At 46.7% G+C, this 22,540-nt stretch overlaps 1 protein-coding gene across 8 annotated transcripts in view; it reads left to right on the top strand.

Annotated features, from left to right (window-relative positions):
• Positions 1-2,370: 2,370 nt before the first annotated feature.
• PCNX1 (pecanex 1) overlaps positions 2,371-22,540 on the top strand; it is a 118,443-nt gene continuing 98,273 nt past the window's right edge. For all 8 annotated transcript variants that reach the window (XM_077262177.1, XM_077262195.1, XM_077262186.1 and 5 more), the window contains exon 1: positions 2,371-2,738. In XM_077262177.1, coding sequence (XP_077118292.1) covers positions 2,586-2,738 — 153 coding nt within the window. In that variant the 5' untranslated portion in view covers positions 2,371-2,585. The remainder of the gene's footprint in view (positions 2,739-22,540) is intronic.

Raw genomic sequence — 22,540 nt, 5'->3', positions numbered from 1 at the left:
TACGAGTGGGTGATATATCCAGAAGAAGGCTATGATGATAACATTATAAAATACGTGTTGCATAAAACTGATCATGTCCCCAGAAGAAGCCTGAGGAAGAGGTGAAACCCAAGGTCGGGCTTGTCGATCATCGTGGTATGTGATGGCTTTTGTTTGCACTGGATTTTTATGGGACAAGTGCTTTGAATTCATGTCTAAGAGTATTCTTAAAGGGAACCTGTCACCCCCAAAATCAAAGATGAGCTAAGCCCACCGGCATCAGGGGCTTATCTACAGCATTCTGTAATGCTGTAGATAAGCCGAAAAACTAGGAAAGAGGGCACCATCAAACATAGTCAATTATGTGTCCAACCTGCCGCATGTCAAAAATATAGACCATACAAAAACCAAGAAAAGAGACATGCACATACGCAGGGATCACCATATAAAGTTACAAAATTTTATTAATGTCAGTTGACCAAGCACTACACATATTTAAAAACATTTAAAATTACAAAAACTGTATACAAAATGCACCCAGATAGAAAGGGGGAGAACACAAGCAGGGGTCCACTTGATTGCCTGAAATCCCTAAGTCACATATCCCAAATCATGTATCAATGATAATAAACATTGTTAAATGCAGTCCATTTTTTACTGAGTCTAGTATACCTGATGATTGGTACCCAATACAACTATTAGTACATGTAAAAAAAGACCCCTCAAAGGACAGGTCAAAAACAGGGTGGGCTGCATGGGTGCCGGCTCATGATCCTGATCCCTCTGAACCAGCACTTACGAGTGTGTGAGCATGTCCATTAGGTATTGTTGGTGATTGTTTGAAAAATATTAAATCTGTCTGCTGGCCTATTTTTTAGTCTGGTAGTTATACATGTAGGGCTGTTTTTGACCTGTCCTTTGAGGGTTTTTTTTGACATGTACTAATAGTTGTATTGGGTACCAATCATCAGGTATACTAGACTCAGTAAAAAATGGACTGCATTTAACAATGTTTATTATCATTAATACATGATTTGGGATATGTGACTTAGGGATTTCAGGCAATCAAGTGGACCCCTGCTTGTGTTCTCCCCCTTTCTATCTGGGTGCATTTTGTATACAGTTTTTGTAATTTTAAATGTTTTTAAATATGTGTAGTGTTTGGTCAACTGACATTAATAAAATTTTTTAATTTTATATGGTGATCCCTGCGTATGTGCATCTCTCTTTTCTTGGTTTTTGTATGCGCTGTAGATAAGCCCCCGATGTATCCTGAAAGATGAGAAAAAGAGGTTATATTATACTCACCCAGGGGCGGTCCCGCTGCTGTCCGGTCCGATGGGTGTCGCGGTCTGGGGCCTCCCATCTTCTTACGATGACGTCCTCTTCTTGTCTTAACGCCGCAGCTCCGGTGCAGGCGTACTTTGTCTGCCCTGGTGAGGGCAGAGCAAAGTACTGCAGTGCGCAGACACCGTGCCTCTCTGACCTTTCCCGGCACCTGCGCACTGCAGTACTTTGCTTTGCCCTCAACAGAGCAGACAAAGTACAACTGCGCCGGAGCCGCAGCGTGAAGACAAGAAGAGGACGTCATCATAAGAAGATGGGAGGCACCAGACCGCGACGCCCATCGGACCGGACCGGGACCGCCCCTGGGTGAGTATAATCTAACCTCTTTTTCTCATCTTTCAGGATACATCGGGGGCTTATCTACAGCATTCCAGAATGCTGTAGATAAGCCCCTGATGCCGGTGGCCTTACCTCACCTTCCATTTTGGGGGTGACGGGTTCCCTTTAATTCCCTAAAGTCTGGCCGACCGGAGCTATTTTCTTATTTTGCAGGTGTTCAACATCGGACTGGGGGATGAAACTGAGAACCAGCCCCCATTACTGATGATAACAGGAGGATCTTTTGCACTTGATTTTCCGCTGTTGAAAAAAGGGTGGAAACAGTATTTTGGGGGGAATTATTGCACTTTGTTGAGGGTTTTGAGGACTGACCCATCGGGCTACCATAGCTCCTTTGTTGGCATTGTCCGGATGGCAGCTGTAGTTCGGTGTTATCTGTATCACATGAATCGCACTGAGCTGGAGAATCGCGTTTCCAGGTGATTTTAATCCTGGAAAAACTACGACAGAATTGCATTTTTTCACAATTTCACTGCAGTTGGATTTTTTTCAGAGAATTATATGGTAGAGTAAATGGTCCACGTTCCCACCATGCGTGTTTGGTGCGTTTGTGATGCTGCAGACTGTGAGGTGTGGGGACAGCAGAGACGCAGAACGGGAGCTCAGGTGAACACTGCAGTGAGCGGATGATCCAGATGTGCCGTGCGCACTGTTAGGAGCAGACGCTAGGTGGCGAGCTCAGATTCGCCGCTGGCCGTAGGAGACGTTCTACACCCCACTCTATGGTTGTTCAGAAGGGAGAACGAGCGCTGAAGGCTAAGGCCGCTCGTCGCTGGAGGACCCGAGCTTCCTCCGGGGGTGAGAGGAGATAAAATGGCCGCCGTGAGGCCACCCGGGCCCGTCTCCCATCGTTGTGTCCCTCTCCTTTTACGGACGGGAAGGTGAAGGCGGCGGCCCTGAGGACGGGGTGACGGAGGAACATGGGGTCTCAGACGCTGCAAATCCTCCGGCAGGGAGTGTGGGCTTCCATCACCGGGGGCTGGTACTACGACCCTCACCAGAGCACCTTTGTCAACACCCTGCACCTCTACATATGGCTCTTCCTGCTCTGCTTCCCCTTCACCCTGTACATGGTGAGTGTGTCCTGCCCCCTCCATCTTGTGTGTACAGGCCTCATACCGGAGCTGTCAGCCCTGATCCGGGCACTGGGGGGTGATGGTGGAGGGCACTGCTGGGAAGGGGGGTGGTGGACACTGCTGGGGGTGGGCACTGCTAGGGAGTAGTGGTGGCGGTGAGAACTGCTGAGTTGTGGCGGTGGAGGGCGCTGCTGGTGGGTTATGGAGGGCACAGGTGAGGGAGTGGGCACTGGGTGGTGGTGGGGGGCATCGCTGGGAAGGGGGGGGTGGACACTGCTGGGGGTGGGCACTGCTAGGGAGTGGTGGTGGCGGTGAGAACTGCTGAGTTGTGGCGGTGGAGGGCGCTGCTGGTGAGTTATGAAGGGCGCAGGTGAGGGAGTGGGCACTGGGTGGTGGTGGGGGGCATCGCTGGGAAGGAGGGTGGTGGACACTGCTGGGGGTGGGCACTGCTAGGGAGTAGTGGTGGCGGTGAGAACTGCTGAGTTGTGGCGGTGGAGGGCGCTGCTGGTGGGTTATGGAGGGCACAGGTGAGGGAGTGGGCACTGGGTGGTGGTGGGGGGCATCGCTGGGAAGGGGGGGGTGGACACTGCTGGGGGTGGGCACTGCTAGGGAGTGGTGGTGGCGGTGAGAACTGCTGAGTTGTGGCGGTGGAGGGCGCTGCTGGTGAGTTATGAAGGGCGCAGGTGAGGGAGTGGGCACTGGGTGGTGGTGGGGGGCATCGCTGGGAAGGAGGGTGGTGGACACTGCTGGGGGTGGGCACTGCTAGGGAGTAGTGGTGGCGGTGAGAACTGCTGAGTTGTGGCGGTGGAGGGCGCTGCTGGTGGGTTATGGAGTACACAGGTGTGGGAGTGGGCACTGTTGGGTGATGGTGGAGGGCATCGCTGGGAGGGGGGGTGGTGGACACTGCTGGGGCTGGTCACTGCTATGGAGTGGTGGTGGCGACGAGAACTGCTGAGTTGTGGCGGTGGAGGACGCTGCTGGGGGGTTATGGAGGGCACAGGTGGAGGAGTGGGCACTGTTGGGTGGTGGTGGGGGGCACTGGGGGACAGGCACTGCTAGGAACTGGTGGCGGCGGTGAGCACTGCTAAGTTGTGGTGGAGGACACTGATGGGGGGGTGGGGTGGAGGTCACTGCTGGGATGGGCACTGTTTGTTGGTGTGGGTGGTGGTGGACACTGCTATCATCCTGTGCTGCCAAGTGAGCAGTGTGATATATATAATTCAGAAGGACAAGATGTATAACATAGGAGTATAGCCAGGACTGTGGAGTTGATATAAAATGCACCGACTCCTAAAATATATAATACATTGGGTACAGTAGTAGAATGCAGGATGTGCTGTAAATGTTTTCATAAGAATTTGGGAAAGTTACGAAATGTCCTTTAAATGTCTGATCTGTTCATGATCTAAGGATCTCAGCTTTTAGATAAAATGAATCTGTGCTGCACTTTATATACATGCTCAGCAGTGAGGCAGTGATGTGGGATCAGAGTCGGAAATTGAGGATTTGGAGGTTTGGCTTACCGACTTCCCACTCCTCCGTATAATACAGGAGGGTGAGCTGTATAACACCGTAATGTACTGTATACTACAGGACTGTAAATATGAATATATTACATGAGGGCAAGATGTACAACACTAATGTTTAACATAAGGGTATAATACAGAGGGCAATATACATATTACAGGAAGACTAGATTTGTAAGATAAAGCATGGTTATAACAGATATAACTGGTATACAGGATTTCAAGATGTGCAACACTAATGTATAGCATAGGGATATAATACAGGAGTTCAGTATATACACTGCCCCAAAAAATAAAGGGAACACTTAAACAACAGAATATAACTCCAAGTAATCAACCTTCTGTGAAATCAAACTGTCCACTTAGGAAGCAACACTGTTTTGACAATCAATTTCACATGCTGTTGTGCAAATGGAATAGACAACAAATGGAAATTATTGGCAATTATCAAGACACACTCAATAAAGGAGTGGTTCTCCAGGTGAGGACCACAGACCAGATCTCAGTACCAATGCTTTCTGGCTGATGTTTTGGTCACTTTTGAATGTTGGTTGTGCTTTCACACTCGTGGTAGCATGAGACGGACTGTACAACCCACACAAGTGGCTCAGGTAGTGCAGCTCATCCAGGATGGCACATCAATGCGAGTTGTGGCAAGAAGGTTTGCTGTGTCTGGAGGCGCTATCAGGAGACAGGCCACTACACCAGGAGACGTGGAGGGGGCCGTAGAAGGGCAACAACCCAGCAGTAGGACCGCTATCTCAGCCTTTGTGCAAGGAGGAACAGGAGGAGCACCGCCACAGCCCTGCAAAATGACCTCCACCAGGCCACAACTGTGCATGTGTCTGCACAAATGGTTAGAAACCGACTCCACGAGAATGGTCTGAGTGTCCGACGTCCACAGATGGGCGTGTGCTCGCAGCCCAACACCGTGCAGGATGCTTGGCATTTGCCACAGAACACCAGGATTGGCAAATTCGCCACTGGCGCCCTGTGCTCTTCACAGATGAAAGCAGGTTCACACTGAGCACTTGTGACAGATGTGACAGATGTGACAGAGTCTGGAAACTCTGTGAAGAGCGAACTGCTGCCTGCAACATCCTTCAGCATGACCGGTTTGGCAGTGGGTCAGTAATGGTGTGGGGTGGCATTACTTTGCAGGGCCGCACAGCCCTCCATGTGGTCGACAGAGGTAGCCTGACTTCCATTAGGTACCGAGATGAGATCCTCAGACCCCTTGTGAGACTATATGCTGGTGCGGTTGGCCCTGGGTTCCTCCTAATGCAGGACAATGCCAGACTTCATGTGGCTGGAGTGTGTCAGCAGTTCCTGCAAGATGAAGGCATTGAAGCTATGGACTGGCCTGCCCGTTACCCAGACCTGAATCCGATTGAACACGTCTGGGACACCATGTCTCACACCATCCACCAATGTCACATTGCACCACAGACTGTCCAGGAGTTGGCGGATGCTTTAGTCCAGGTCTGGGAGGAGATTCCTCAGGAGACCATCCGCCGCCTCATCAGGAGCATGCCCAGGTGTTGTAGGGAGGTCATACAGGCACTTGGAGGCCACACACAATACTGAGCATCATTTCCTTGTCTTGAGGCATTTCCACTGAAGTTGGATCAGCCTGTAACTTCATTTTCCACTTTGATTTTGAGCATCATTCCAACTCCAGACCTCTGTGGGATATTAGTTGTAATTTACGTTGATAATTTTTAGGTTTTTGTTGTTCTCAAGACATTCCACTATGTAATGAATAAAGATTCAAAACTGGAATATTTCATTCAGTGATATCTAGGATGTGGGATTTTAGTGTTCCCTTTATTTTTTTGAGCAGTGTATAAGGAACGGGAGATGTGTAAGATACAACATGGGTATAACAGGAGGGTACGATGTTCTACCCCTATATGGGTATAATGCATGAGGGCACAATGTATAACTGTATGGTACAACATGGGTATGACATAGAAATATACAGGAGAGTAATATGTATACCACTGTAATATATGAGACAAAGTCTGCTCACCTCGATCGACGTAATGAGTGTTTTAGGCTTCTTTAACACTTCCGTCGGGCCGACGTACCGGCGGACGCTGTGAAATAACTGCAAGACGTAGGCAGCGGATGCAGTTTTACAACGCATCCGCTGCCCATTATGCAGTCTGGGGAGGAGGGGGAGGAGTTTCGGCTGCGCATGCGTGGTCGAAAATGGCGGACGCAACGCACAAAAAAAAGTTACATGGAACTTTTTTTGTGCCGACGGTCCTCCAAAACACGACTCATCCGTCGCACGACGGATGCGACGTGTGGCAGTCTGTCGCTAATGTAAGTCTATGGAGGAAAAACGCATCCTGCGGGCAACTTTGCAGGATGCGTTTTTTTCTCCAAAACGGCGCATTGCGACGTATGCCATAAGACGCAAGTGTGAAAGTAGCCTTAGGCTTCCACCACCCCGCTCGGATCTAAGCCAGAGCAGCTGCAGCATGAACACTTGAAGAGGAAAGTGATCCAGCGAGGGATGAGGCTTCTAGTCTTGAAGGTAAAACTTAAGTTATTCAGCATTTTTTTTTAATATAAACTTAATCCATAGACCTTGACAATGAGTGCATCTTAGGGTTAATAAGACCTACACATTTTGACTCCACGTCTTACTCATGGTCACCATGTCTATGGATTAAGTTTATATTAAAAAATACTGATTTAAACGTTAAGTTTTACCTTCCAGACTACAAGCTTCTTCCCTTACTGGATCACTTTTCGTGTCTGTGTAATATACATATATATACAATATATATTATAGTACAAGAGGGCAATATAGTATATGTAATGCACAAGTGTAAATATAGAACATTATGTAATATATGAATAGCCCAGGCATATTATGATGCCAGAAGGTAAATGACAATGATACTGTATCTGAATAGGAGGGATAAAATACAGGGGAGTAAATAGGACATTCTGTAACATACTGTATAGCTATAACAAGGGCATGTAGTGTAATATGGGAGAAGAGATATATATGACTGTAACCCAGGAAGGGAAATCTAGACCTTATGTAATGTGCACAGTTGGTGTAACAGGCATGGAATACAACACTTGGTGGTAAATGTAGGACTGTGACATACAGTGTGGGGATGGGATACAGGAGGGTAAATATATACCATGTTATTTACAGGGAAAAAAAATATTTCTATCCTATTAGACAGCAAATAGGAATGATAAATTCTTAATCCTCGGTCCTGTGATTTTTGATACCATAGATATGATACGGGAAGGTGAATTTTTAACACTGTGGTACACAGCAAAGGCATAAAGTAAATGTAGAACACGAACAATACAGCATAGTCCTATAATGCATGACGGGATGTATGGAACACTAATATATAAATAAATCTGTGGTAACATCTACAGCAGCAAAGAAATATGATACTGCAGGCAGCCACAGATGAAATGGTTTCTCTGGTGTTGTAAGCCGTTCTGCCCTTCAGCCTGGAGCAGCCCCATTCACTCTATATGGGGCCGTGCTCAGCTTTTTCTGGCAGCCACATAGAGGATGAATGGAGCAGTGGTCAGGCGTCCAACTTGCTGCTCCATTTTGTAAATGAGATAAAAAAGAAAATCCCCATTCTGCTGATCTTTGGGTCCCATCGATCGGACCCCCAACAATCGGCAGATTTTCATCTTTTTCACAGGATGACCCCTTTGAAGACTAGCCTGTTCAAGCTAGGTCTAATGCAGGGTGTTAACATCTACAAGAAGATGAAGTTATACTACTTTGTTCTTTATCCAGTAAATGAACAAGCGGGAAGCTTATTACCGTAGTTTGTGCTACATGCAGAGCTGGTGTAATGTCCGTTCTGCACTCTTGTGTAGTGTTGTACTAGTCACCTCTTACTAGATGTTGGATCATGGCTGTGAGGATCTATCCAGCCAGGATAATTTGTCAGGTCAGCACACCTGGTTAGTGGTCCGGTCTGAGCAGCAGTTTTCCTCCTAACTCATCACATAGTGACGTGTGCTACCTGTTAGTGTGAATATGGCTGTGAGCTGCAGGGCAGTGACTTCAGCCTCAGCTCTCCACATCATTGATCTTCTCTCCAGGTGTTGTGCAACTGCAACTCTCAGCATGCCCACACAGCCTGCATCTGCTTGGTTGCACAAGCAAAATTATTAAGTACATGGTCATTCTGCTGTGCCCATCTACATCTAGGATGTGCTGTCAGTATGGCCACTGAGACGACGTGAGCAGGTAGCTCTAAGCTAATGCGAAGTCATGACATTTATAAGATCAGGAAGACGCCGTACTGGAGGAGTTATGTTACATACTGGTTTGCTTGTAGCAGGTCATTAAGATGCCATTGTGTGTGTGTGTTTAAAAAAAAAAAAAAAAAAAAAAAGACTTGAGAATTGAGTATAGGCTGTCTGTACACCTAAGATGGCAGTCTGCCAAACAGCAGCAGTTAGAAGTGAGCAAAAAGATCTGCAACACCCTGGTCCAGCGGCCATGTTAGTAGTCTGTGGCGGCCATACCAGCGCCCTGGAAACTTCTCGTACCTGTTAGCCTCTTTTTGCTGTACCTTAACAGACCGTTCCTCCACAATGATGTCACGTGATTGGCCATCATTACGTATGTGTGGTAAAGGACAAGAAGCGGAGCGGATCTGTTCATTTTGGTTTGCAGTGTTCTAGAATGAAGAAATCCGGTTACTGGAAAAGGGGCAACTGGAATCTGATTGGCTTAGAGCGTGTGCTATTAATTGCATTTGACATGTTTTAGGCTCGTTTTCTCTTTCTAACCCCCAACACTTCATGGTCCCCTATGTTCACAGTCGTACAGTACTGACTACAGCGGTGTAAGTAGGCACATGATTGCCGCAGCCAGTACAAATGAAGGCGAGCAAGTGATCATGGACTGATGGTTCTAGAGTGGTTAGAATTAAAGGAGAATGTGGACTTTTTCACTTGGGGCTACTTAGAAACTTTTTGTAGGGCCGAACTCCAGTTGTAAGGGGTTGTTCTCATCTTAGCAGATGATGTCGTATGGCACTAGGCTATGCCATCTCTAAATGGTCATTGGTGTTCTTGCTTCTAGAACACCCACTGATCCTGAAATTGACAGGGTGCAGCACTTTGTTCCAGTCGGTGTCTCCCTGGCCACCTGACTAGGTTACAGCTGGCCCTTGTCGCTTGAATGGAGGAGCAATGCAGCTGAGGGCTGGCAATCACGCTGTAGGACGGACTGCCGAGGGTATGCATTGCTGAAGTAGCACTTGTGGCCCCTTTATTCTTAGGATTAGAGATTGTAACCCTAGCAAAGGCATATCCTAGCGATTTTCTATTACTTGCCTAGAAGCGAATATCCTTTTTAACTGTCCGAAGAATTTTTTTGAGTTGTTTGAGGCGGTTTGCTGGTTGTCGTGTAGCAAGACCGTGATGGCGACTGTTTAGTTTTTTTCCCCAGCAGTCATCTGTGTTTTGCTGCCTCGCAATTCCAATGGGTTGAAGTGTAATATAGTAACTAAAAGCGGGGCTCTCCCATAAACATCCAGAGAGAATGGTTATAAATATTCGACCAGCGCTCCGATTGACAGCTAATGTTGTGATGCATGTTACCACTGAGGGGTCATCGTTCTTGTCATAACCAGTGGTCAGAACCGATTTATCTGTCCTGAGGATGGGTAATACACAGCTCATCATTCAGAGCTCTGCTAGATCTGCAGCAGTGAAAACGGGTTCTATCACAACTACAGCACCCAGTAAGTGACACATCGCTATAATCGGGGTCTCTGCCTCTTCATCATGCTTCTGATGGATTAGTTGGCAAATAACCTGCTAAACTCCCATACATTAGGTAGGTTCACAGATTTGGGGCTTTTACCGTGGTAGATGTTTGGGTAGGCGGATGAGATTGCGGTATGTTGAATTTTAACATGCCTGTCTTATCTGTGGGGAGATATGATTAGCTGCTGCCAAAATGGTCTTGCAGTGATGTGTGCATGTTTATCTGGAGGTTAGGGGAGAAGACAGCTATAGTAAGGCAGCACCATACACATTGGCCAGCCATGTCCCATAACTTGCTCATGTTCCTGAGAACAATCTCACCTCTGCTTGACCTATGTGCTATCGCTGTCACATACAGTTATTGTTTGCGAACATTGCCTGCAGCATACTGCTAATTGGAGAGCCAAGCCAAAGAGCAAATTGCAAAGATCATCATGGGATAGTTCAGGACACGGGTGATAAAGGAATGTTTTCTGGCTTTGTCCTGAACCCATCAGATGGCAACATAGGCCTGTAATTTATATTGCACCTTTTGAGATATGTTATGACCCTATTAGAAGCCATTGTGAATATTGGAAGAAAAGGTCATTCATTTGTGTGAGAAAGCTGGATCCAAATCTGGGTATTTATACAAAAGGAGCATATGTCAGCTTGTAAGTGTTGTAACCGTGTGCAGTAGGTTGTGTTCTTCTCAACGTTATGTTGAGGCTCCTAACCTTTTGTCAGCTTAATAAATAAATCTAGCTATTTTTCTAATCTGATTGTTAGAGCTTACTATTCTTTCAAGTATCACCGATTCATAAGTTTTCGGCGGCAGTCTTAGTTTGGCTGCTCCACTTCTATCTTGGGCTTGAAGCAAGAGTGCTTTTTGGTGCAAGTCTGTATGGGCTACCTGTTGACAGATCATTTGTGACTCAACCAGCCCCTTTCTGTCTGTCCATCTGCTATGAGATGAGGGGGCTGGCTTAGATATTGAAACGAGCCATCTTGCAAGTCTCTTCCACTCAAAGCACTGATAATGTAAAGTCCCCATTGTTGAGCACAGGACCAGAAGGGGATCTTCTGAACCCTGGACTGCTGCGGAGATCGTTGGACCGAGGCCCCTTTACAAATAAAAGTAGATAAGCTCTATATAATCATACTGACTAGATATCTGAAGGCCGGATAACTCCAGGAATGCTCTTTCTTGAGCATGTCGCCTCTCTGGTATGTTTAGTAACATAACCCAGATTTTGTGAGTTGGTGTGATGTGCCTCATGATCTGTACTTATTACTTGCTATAAATATATTCTGTATACATTTCCAGCTATAGTTACAATATAGATTCTGCTGCTAGGGCTTTTATTTCTTTATACACTGCTAGTCCTCTCTGATGGTAATGAATTCCATCTTTAGAGGATCTGACCTAATTGAGCCACTAATCAATGGGCTGGGCTCCTTAGATATTGAAAATTCCATCTAGTTCAGTATTCCTGCACCCTCTGTCAATAAAATATCACGTTCTCTATGGTGTAACAAGTAAGTGAACGAGGCCAACTAAAGTTCCCTGCACAGCCCAGTGATCCTGCAAAGCTGGTGCTGTCAGGATCAGTGGGTGCTCAGGATGTGAATCATGAAGTGATGAGATACCCTAGTGATACTCATTCACTCTGAGATCTGCACATGTGCCAGATGTCGCTGTAGGCAACTTGTGATGAGGCACCCGGCCATTGGACACCAATCAATCCAGGAGGGACTAGTTGAGGCTCTTATTCATTTTCCTTATTACCTATCATGTGTTTAGCTGAACATTGTCCATTATGATAAAACCCCTTGAAGCACCAATCAATGTTGGATAGTTACCATCAAAGTGGAGAAATGATACCGCGGTGCAGTTAGGCGCACAGATCAGGTTGTCAATTCTGAAGGAACCACTAGGGTATAGTGGAGAAAGAGGGAGGATAACAAAAATATATTCTCTGTGGATCCATCATGATCTTTTTGGCCAGTGTAAATGTGGCCATTGCTCCTGTGTAAGCAGTGCCTTGCTTAGCTGCCTTTTTTGCGTGCTTTTGCATTGCATACATTTTTTTTTTTGCGTGTGTAAAGACATAAAGGTGAGAATTACAAGCTGGGGTCATTCATGACCAGAGGAATTTTAAGCTGTTTAAATGCTTTAATCTGTAAAAGAGTTGGCAATTGTGTGGTGTGTTGTGTTCGGGTATAGTGTACCCGTCACCTGCTTGTGCCAGACATATATTTTTTTTTTTTTAAAGAAAATAGGCAGTCACATACTAAATCTTTGATGGAATATGATTGATTAAAAAAAAAAGCAAACTTTTCCTAAGCAGCATCTAAAAGAGTCTAGTCCAAACTTGCAGTTTGAAGGCTCTCCGCATACACAGGTAACCGACTTTTCAGAATGCAATCTTTTCCGTCTAGAAATCATCGTTTGCATTGAACGGTACAGCAGATATGAGAAGCTTTCCATTTTGCAAAAAAAGCTGTGGAGGGAAATGGTGCACAAAATAGGGTAACCCATGAAAGAGGAGGATAAGAAAAATAAGATGGTATCACTCACCTAAGGGATTTCATGGAAGCTCCTGGTCCTAAACTCCAACTACTGTTTGCCTTGGAGGTAATAATAACAATAATAATAATCTTTATTTATATAGCGTCAACATATTCCGCAGCGCTTTACAGTTTAACAGTTTCAAACACAACAGTCATAAGTAACAACGTTAACAATACAATAATTAAAGCGAAATAAGACGACCCTGCTCGTGAGAGCTTACAATCTACAATGAGGTGGGGGAGATACAAAGTACAGGTGTGTATTTACAATGATGTATTTACAATGATGGTCCAGCCATCTTCAGGGGTGGGGGATAGATGGAGATAGTGAATGGGACACACACACACACACACACACACACACACACACACACACACACACACACACACACACACACACACACATTAAATGAGTTTGATTAGTGAACGTGGTAGGCCGCTCTGAACAAATGTGTTTTGAGGGAGTGCCTAAAACTATGCAAGTTGTGGATGGTCCTAATATCTTGGGGTAGAGGATTCCAGAGGATTGGCGCAGCACGGGAGAAGTCTTGGAGTCGGGGGTGGGAGGTACGGATTAGTGCAGAGGTTAGTCGGAAGTCATTTGCAGAGCGCAGAGGTTGGTTAGGCCGATAGACAGAAATGAGGGAGGAGATGTAAGGGGGTGCCGCACTGTGGAGAGCTTTGTGGGTGAGAACAAGTACTTTGAATTGTATCCTGTAATGAATGGGCAGCCAGTGTAACGACTGGCGAAGAGCGGACGCGTCTGAGTAACAATTAGCCAGATGGACGACCCTGGCTGCTGCATTAAGGATGGACTGGAGAGGGGAAAGTCGCGTGAGGGGGAGGCCAATTAATAGAGCGTTACAGTAGTCCAGGCGGGAGTGGATCAGGGCGAGTTTTTTTGTTGTTTCCATGGTGAGAAAAGGGCATATTCTAGAGATGTTCTTTAGGTGTAAGCGGCACAAGCGGGCAAGAGATTGTATATGGGAGGTGAAGGAGAGATCGGAGTCAAACATAACACCCAGACAGCGCACCTGCTGCCGGGGTGGTGGTATGGTGCCACCCACGGAGAGGGAAATGTTAGTTTTAGAGAGGTTATTAGATGGCGGGAGCAGAAGAAGTTCAGTTTTGGAGAGGTTGAGTTTCAGATAGAGAGCGGACATGATGTTGGAGACTGCAGACAGTCACTGGCGTTCTGTAGTACAGCGGGGGTATGGTCAGGGGATGACGTGTATAGCTGTGTGTCATCAGCATAAAGATGATACTGAAAGCCAAATCTGCTGCTGATCTGTCTAATTGGGGCTGTGCAGAGGGAGAAGAGAAGGGGGCCAAGGACTGAGTCCTGAGGTACCCCGACAGTGAGAGGAAGAGGAGAGGAAGTGGAGCCAGAGAACAGAACACTGCAGGAGCGGTCAGAAAGGTAGGAAGAGAACCAGGAGAGAGCAGTGTCCTTAATGCCTAGTGTCTGGAGCCTAGAGAGTAGGAGAGGGTGGTCAACAGTGTCGAAAGCTGCAGAAAGGTCGAGAAGAATGAGCAGAGAGTGGTCACCGTTACGTTTTGCTGTCAGAAGGTCATTGGTCACTTTGATGAGTGCAGTTTCAGTTGAATGTAGGGGGCGGAAACCAGCCTGTGAAGGGTCTAGGAGGGAGTGAGTGGAGAGGTAACGGGTAAGGCTACTTTAACACTGGCGTCGGCACGGGGCCGTCGCCATGCGTCGGCCCGACGTGCCGACACAGTATGATTATTTTGCACAACGGGGGCAGCGGATGCATTATTACAACGCATCCGCTGCCCCATTGTGAGGTGCGGGGGGGCGGAGTTCCGGCCGCGCATGTGCGGTCGGAAAAGACGGTATCGACGCAGCAAAAAACGTTACAAGCAACGTTTTTTGCTGGCGATGGACCGACGTGACACGACGCAACCGTAGCACGATGGTTGCGACGTGTGGCACTGCGTCGCTAATGTAAGTCTATGGCGAAAAAACGCATCCTGCAAGCACTTTTGCAGGATGCGTTTTTTTTCTCCAAAACGACGCGTTGCGACGGAGGACAAAAAATGCTAGTGTGAAAGTACCCTAAGGCGGGAGTAGACCAGGTGCTCCAAGAGTTTAGAGATGAAGGGGAGACTGGAGACTGGTCTGTAGTTATTTGGGCAGGATGGGTCGAGAGCGGGTTTCTTTAGTGATGGCGTAATGATAGTGTTTGAAGGAGGAGGGGAAAATGCCAGAGGAGAGGGAGAGATTAAAGATTGTAGTTAGGTGAGTTGTGACGACTGGAGAGAGAGACTGGAGGAGATGTGAAGGAATGGGGTCGGTAGTGCATGTAGTCGGACGAGGATAGGAGAGGAGCCTGGAGACTTCTTCTGTGATGGGATCGAATGTGGAGAGTGAGCCAGGGGAAATGCAGGGAGGGATGGGAGTCACTGAACTTTGTGATTGGGAGCGGATTTCCTGACGGATATTGTCTATTTTCTCTATAAAGTGGGAGGCCAGGTCATCAGCACAAATGTCTGTGATAGGGGCTTGTGCTTTTGGCCTGAGGAGGGAGTGAAAGGTGTCAAAAAGTTTCTTGGGGTTGTTGGCTAGTGAGATCAGGGTGGTGAAGTAGGTCTGTTTGGCGACGTGAAGGGCAGAGTTATAGGTCCTTAACATAAATTTGAAGTGTATGAAGTCTTCTGGTGTGCGTGTTTTCCTCCATAAGCGTTCAGTACACCTAGAGCATCGCTGGAGAAATCTTGTTTGCGATGTGAGCCAGGGCTGATTAACTCTGTGCTTGGAGGTTCTGAGGGTGAGGGGCGCTACTTGGTCAAGGGTGCTTCTAAAGGTACCTTCACACTAAGCGACTTTACAACGATATCGCTAGCGATCCGTGACGTTGCAGCGTCCTGGATAGCGATATCGTTGTGTTTGACACGCAGCAGCGATCTCTATCCTGCTGTGATATCGCTGGTCGTTGCTGAAAGTTCAGAACTTTATTTGGTCGTCAGATCGCCGTGTATCGTCGTGTTTGACAGCAAAAGCAACGATGCCAGCGATGTTTTACAATGGTAACCAGGGTAAATATCGGGTTACTAAGCGCAGGGCCGCGTTTAGTAACCCGATATTTACCCTGGTTACCATTGTAAAAGTTAAAAAAACCCACTGCATACTCACCCTCTGATGTCTGTCACGTCCCCCGGCGTCCGCGCTGCTGCTCAGCTTCCTGCACTGAATGTGTCAGTGCCGGCCGGAAAGCAAAGCACAGCGGTGACGTCACCGCTCTGCTGTTAGGGCCGGCGCTCACACAGTGCAGGGAAGCGGACGCCGGGGGACGCGAATGTAAGTATGTAGTGTTTTTTTTTTTTTTACATTTAACACTGGTAACCGGGGTAAACATCGGGTTACTAAGCGCGGCCCTGCGCTTAGCAACCCGATGTTTACCCTGGTTACCTGGGGACTTCGGCATCGTTGACCGCTGGAGAGCTGTCTGTATGACAGCTCTCCAGCGACCAAACAGCGACGCTGCAGCGTCGCTTAGTGTGAAGGTACCTTAAGAGTGTCGTTGAAGTGATGAATGGAGTTTAAAAAAAAAAAAAAAAAAAAAGTACAAGATACCAAAAAAATGCTGAAAAATCTGGGGAAAACCTGTGAGCTCAGGAAACAAAAAAAGTTTTCTTAATTGTCTGCTTGAAAAACCAGACATTTTGCCCCCCTGAAAAAAACGCATTGTGTGAACATGCATAGGAAGTCTTTCCCATAGGGTGCTGTATGGTGGCATATACAATCTGGTCTGCCAACCACCTCTGTCTTCACCCTTGAGGCCTCTGTAGGAAACTGCCAGCATCATCCCTTAAGGGGTGTGTGGAAATAGAACCCACCCTCCTGCGTCTGGATCTGCCCCACCAAGCGAATATTCCTTCACACTGTGTCCTATGTAGGGAAGTGGTGAAGAATGTGAAAAAATGTAACTTATTCAGTTCTGGGCTTTTTAGTTTTCTCATTTGTATCTGGAAGGCAAGTTTGCAGCCTATTTGTGTAACACATACAAGTATATATGATTCACTGCCACCTTCTGTGACATAGCATGGAATGATGGGGGTTGTGTTGTCTGGTATTTGTGGTCTTGCAGCTTCCTTAGGGCATCTATGAAACAAGCCAAGTGGCATGTTTTTCCTCCTTTTCTTTTCTGGAACACAACTCAGGTGATAATAGTGGTAGATTTCCTTGCAGTCTGAACAGCTGCAGCCATTGTGTCTGGGCTCCATTCATAACAAGCCATTGTTACATGTAGTCGCCAGGAAGCCTTTCAGAAACCAGTCTCTGCTTGTGAGCTGCGTCTTGTTTCTTGGAAGGAATAGATTATTCTCGAAGTTCCATGCAGTAGAAAAATTCTATTCTATCATGCTTCCCTGTGATGCAAATTTGGATACTGTATTACTTTGATTTTCTGAAAAAAAGGGGAAATCTGATCTAAAGAAAGATGCACATCTTGTATAACAGAGACAGACCTCTGCAAGGAGTTTGTTCTCCTTTTTTTCGTGTGGGTTTCCTGCCATACTCCCAAGGCACAATGACTAGGAATAATGATGAACGTGCTCGGATAAGGTGTTATCTGTGTCTTCAGCATGCTCGAAAAGTATGTTTGAGTCCCCGTGGCTGCATGACTCGCAGCTATCTCGATAGCCACAACAATGCAGGGATTGCCTAATAAACAGGCAATCCCTCCACAACAAACCTGCCAAGAGAGGGCTGCCCACCAAAGCTGTCAGCTCCGCCAAGGATGACATTAATCAGAGAGGAAGCACAGAGACCAAAGGTAACCCTGAAGGAGCTACAGAGTTCCCAAGCAGAGACTGGAGTATCTGTCCATATGACCATAGAAAGCCATACATTCCATAGAGGTGGCCTTTATGGAAGAATGAGAAGAAAATAGCCTTCACTTGCACACAAAAAGTGTAAGGCTTATTTTGAGTTTGCCAAAACATGTGGGATACTCCCCAAATGTATGGAGGAAAGGTACTGTGGTCAGGCGAGACCAAATATAAACTTTTTGGCCACCAAGGTAAACGCGGTCATCTGGCGCCAAACCAATACAGCTCATCACCTCAAGAACACCATACTCGCAGTGAAACGTGGTGTCAGCATCATGCTGTGTTGGTTTTTTCTAGTACAGCAAAAATTGTCCCGAGGGGATGACTGATGGTGCTACATACAGGGATATTCTAGAGCAAAACCTGCTTCCGTCTGTCAGTGATTTGAGACTGGGACAGAAGTTCACCTTCGAACAAAAGAACCCAAAGCATACTGCTGAAGCAACACTCAAGTGGTCTAAGGTGAAACGTGTAAACGTTTTGGAGTGGCCTAGTCACAGCCCAGACCTCAATCCAATTGAGAATCTGGGGTCAGACTTGAAGATTGCTCTTTACCGGAGGAAACCATCTAACTTGAGGGAGCTGGAGCATTTTTTCCTTGATAAGTGGGCAAAAATCCCAGCGGCAAGATGTGGAAAGCTCATGGGGACTTATCCAAAGCGGCTTGCAGCTGTAATTGCTGCTAAAGGAGGCTTTAAAAAGTCCTGACTTTACGGGGGGTGAATAGTTATGCACTGAAGTTATCAGTCATTTTGTCCTATTTGTTTGCTTCACAATAAAAAGAATACCAAATGTTCACAGTTTTACAGGAACTGATGCAAACGCTAAAAAAATGACATTCCAGGTTGTGAATTGGCAATTGCCAAAGAGGTGAATACTTTTGCAAGCCACTGTATTTCCTTGCCTTAAATGGGGTTATCCAAGTAGTTCTCAGTTCCATCGCCTCTCCAGCACTGTCTGCACTCTCTCCTTGAGCTAGCATCACATGAGCCCTGCAGCCAGTTACTCCCACACTCGCCACCTTCAGACACATAAAAAATCAACAGGAAGTCAGAGCAGTGGCTAGCCGCTCACTACTTAACGCTTGATTAGTTTGAAAGCAAGACTAGTGATTGGCTGCAGGGCTTGCGTGACCTAGCAATTTGACATGAGTGCCGACACCGCTGCAACTGCGCCACCAGCGCGAGAGGGTAGTCTGTGTTACTTGCTGATTGGGCCGTGGTGGCGGGTGGAGTTTCTGGCCCTACACTTACTAGTGGCCTAAAGCCGTCATTTCTATGCCTCTCCTCCTTGCAGTGTGTTTTTGCAGGCTACATTGTGATAATCATGTGATTCAAATGGTGAAATCAGAGTTTTTTTAGGTGGGGAGTTATGATTTACTCCTGGAGTATGTGACACACTGTTCTTCTTTGCCTGGGAAGGAAATGAGTCAGTCATAACAGAACGATGTAGTTAGCAGCGGTCATTCTTAGAAATGAATGTGTGGTTTTGCACAACTTTTGTCTTGTGAAAGCATAAGAGTAATTTTCAGTCTCTTTCTTACTTGTACTGGAGGCAGTGACGTGCAGTACACACGCGCCCGGCCGTTCTCGCTGCTTGGCCTGCATTACATTCCGCACACACAACGAGTTGGCAAACTTCCCATAACACCTATACTTCTCAGATTGCAGTGGGGAGTTCCCAGAGAAAGGAACAAATAGAAGTATAGAAAATCTTCATCTGTCCACATGTCCCATAATGTCGAGAGACGGTCGGTCTGTGACAGTGAACAATTAATGGATAAGTGTCTGCAGTCCAGGGGATGGGTTAAAATTCCTTTTTGTGGTTTTCAGTGCATCATACTTTTTGCAGACATGCAGACGCGTATCGACTAGATAGGCATAACCACGCTCAATTCAAGTGTATTAAGCGAGGACAGACACGTCTAGTCAGAATGTGGCCGGAAGTATGCAAATTACTTACTTGTAGTCACATGACCACCTGCTCCCAGCATCGGATAATCCTCACATTGTGCATTGTTCACATTATGTTAATATTCACTAGTCTGCAGTCACATAGAGTAACTGCAGACTTGTAGCTTAAAGGGAAGGTGCCACCAAAAAATTTTTTTTACAGCAATTGTAAAAATGTAAAGAATTAATGTTTAAATTTTCTTAAAAAATATTATCATTTGTTTATAATTTAGTAAAATATGAAAAATAATTTGAAAAGTTTTGGAATTTCCACTTTTAAACACTAGGGGGAGCAGCTGCTGAAAATTCAGAAAAACCTAGTGTACAACTAGCTCACATTACTGCACTGCAGTAATTATGGGCGGAGTCTGCTGACGTGTGTGATGTCACTCCTCTCCTTCCATGTGTTTGCTAAGGGATGAGAGGATTCAGGAACACAGTGAGCAGCCATTTTGTCAGTGACTGCAGAGTAAGGCTGCCGTCACACTATCAGTATTTGGTCAGTATTTTACATCAGTATTTGTAAGCCAAAACCAGGAGTGGAACAATTAGAGGAACAGTATAATAGAAACATAAGCACCACTTCTGCATTCATCACCCACTCCTGGTTTTGGCTTACAAATACTGAGGTAAAATACTGACCAAATACTGCTAGTGTGACAGCAGCCTTATACTGACAAGTAGACAGTCACCGAGGATGGCAGGCAGCAAGGATTCTGGGAGATATGTGGTGGAGGGAGCAGGGTGACAGCAGCACAGAGTATTTCAGGAGAGCAGTGTGTTGGTCTATGGGGGGCACCATGTTCAGTGCGCGGAGCAGCCAGGGATTGTACATTGAGCGCTGTCTTTTATACACATGGATGGACCGTCTGCTCCACAGAAATCCAGGAAACATTTCTGCGGATTGATGGCCTGTTCTGATCCAGACATTGCATGCAAAGACCCCATTCCCCTCCTCAGATCCTGTCTTCTCCATCCTGTCCTGGCGATGTGTGAAAGTGAGACGACAGGTGCAGTCTGGGGTGACGCTGGGAAGGAAATGTAGCCATATAGTAACGATAAAAATGAGACCCCTCTCTTCAGCTGCCTCACCAGCCCTGACTGCACCTAACTGGAGGTCATGCTGCCCCCTCTATTACCCCAGACCCGCGTGCAGGTGCTCAGCCAGAACCACCATAGAATGGGTCCGCTTTCTGAAGATAATACCGCCATATAGATCACACACAATACTATCAAATAGATCACACAATACTGTCATACAGTTCTCACACAATACCGCCATATAAGTCTCACCTAGTACTGCCACATAGATCACACATAATACCACAATATAGTTCTCACATACCACCGTCATATAGTTTTTACATCATTCCACAACACTGATCAAACATAATACCGTCACATAGATCACACAATACTTGGCGGCATAATGTGTGATATTATATATATATATATTTATATTTATTATAACATCTCGGCATAATGTGTGGTCTTTATGGAGTACTATGTGATAAATATATATAGCGGCATTATACGTGATCCCTATGGTATTGTGCTGCTCTAGGGAGGTCACAGAGACGTATGGTGGAAGGAGCAGGGTGACAGGAGCACAGAGTATTTCAGGAGAGCAGTGTACTGATCTATGGGGGGGGAGGGTGTGCTCACACGCTCCCAACTGTATACTTAGCCTTTACTGGCTATTAAAATGGGGGACACCCCCCAAAAAAAAAAAGATGTGGGGCCCCCTATAATTAATAACCATCAAATACTATGCAGACAGCTGCGGGCTGACATTAATAGCCTAGGAAGGGGCCATGGATATTGTCCCCCCAGGCTAAAAACATCAGCTCTCAGCCACCTTTTACATGCACCTTTTCTGGCGCTTTGCCTGGCAATTTCCACTTGCCCTGTAGCGGTAGCAAGTGGGGTTCATATTTGTGGGGTTAATGTCACCTTCATATTGTCCGGTGACATCAAGCCCACAGCTTAGTAATGGAGAGGCGTCTATAAGGCACCCATCCATTACTAATCCTATAGTTGTATTGTAAATAAAGACTCGGCCAGAATAAAGTCCTTTATTAATCTTTTTTAAACCATACCGAATGCATAATCCTCGACTCCCTCATCTCCCACAACAAAAATAATAAACCACAATGGGGAAAGACACGCAGGGGGGAGAGGAGTGCATAGGAGAGGATTAGATACTGACTGCTGAGCCGTGTATCTAATCCTGTCCTGTGTGATACTGACTGCTGAGGACACAGTACACAGGACAGGATTAGCTACACAGGACTAGATTAGCTACACAGGACAGAGGTAGCAGTGGTAGGTGGTATATAGAGGCAGGTAGCAGTAGTATATAGAGGCAGGCAGCAGGGGTATACAGAGGCAGGCAGCAGTGGTATACAGAGGCAGGCAGCAGTGGTATACAGAGGCAGGCAGCAGTGGTATACAGAGGCAGGCAGCAGTGGTATACAGAGGCAGGCAGCAGTGGTATACAGAGGCAGGCAGCAGTGGTATACAGAGGCAGGCAGCAGTGGTATACAGAGGCAGGCAGCAGTGGTATACAGAGGCAGCCAGCAGTGGTATACAGAGGCAGCCAGCAGTGGTATACAGAGGCAGCCAGCAGTGGTAGGTGGTATATAGAGGCAGGCAGCAGTGGTATATAGAGGCAGGTAGCAGTGGTAGGTGGTATATAGGGGCAGGCAGCAGTGGTATATAGAGGCAGGTAGCAGTGGTAGGTGGTATGTAGGGGCAGGCAGCGATGGTATATAGGGGCAGGCAGCGATGGTATATAGGGGCAGGCAGCAGTGGTATATAGGTGCAGGCAGCAGTGGTAAATAGGGGCAGGCAGCAGTGGTAAATAGGGTAGGTGGTATATAGGGGCAGGTAGCAGTGGTAGGTGGTATATAGGGGCACGTAGCAGTGGTAGGTGGTATATAGGGGCAGGTAGCAGTGGTAGGTGGTATATAGGGGCAGGCAGCAGTGGTATATAGGGTAGGTGGTATATAGGGGCAGGCAGCAGTGGTAGGTGGTATATAGGGGCACGTAGCAGTGGTAGGTGGTATATAGGGGCAGGTAGCAGTGGTAGGTGGTATATAGGGGCAGGCAGCAGTGGTATATAGGGGCAGGC

Source organism: Ranitomeya variabilis, chromosome 1 (genome assembly GCF_051348905.1).
Source record: "Ranitomeya variabilis isolate aRanVar5 chromosome 1, aRanVar5.hap1, whole genome shotgun sequence".
NCBI classification, from domain to species: domain Eukaryota; kingdom Metazoa; phylum Chordata; class Amphibia; order Anura; family Dendrobatidae; genus Ranitomeya; species Ranitomeya variabilis.
The sequence above is the reverse complement of the archived record's forward strand: the minus strand, read 5'-3'. Positions and strand labels throughout refer to the sequence as shown.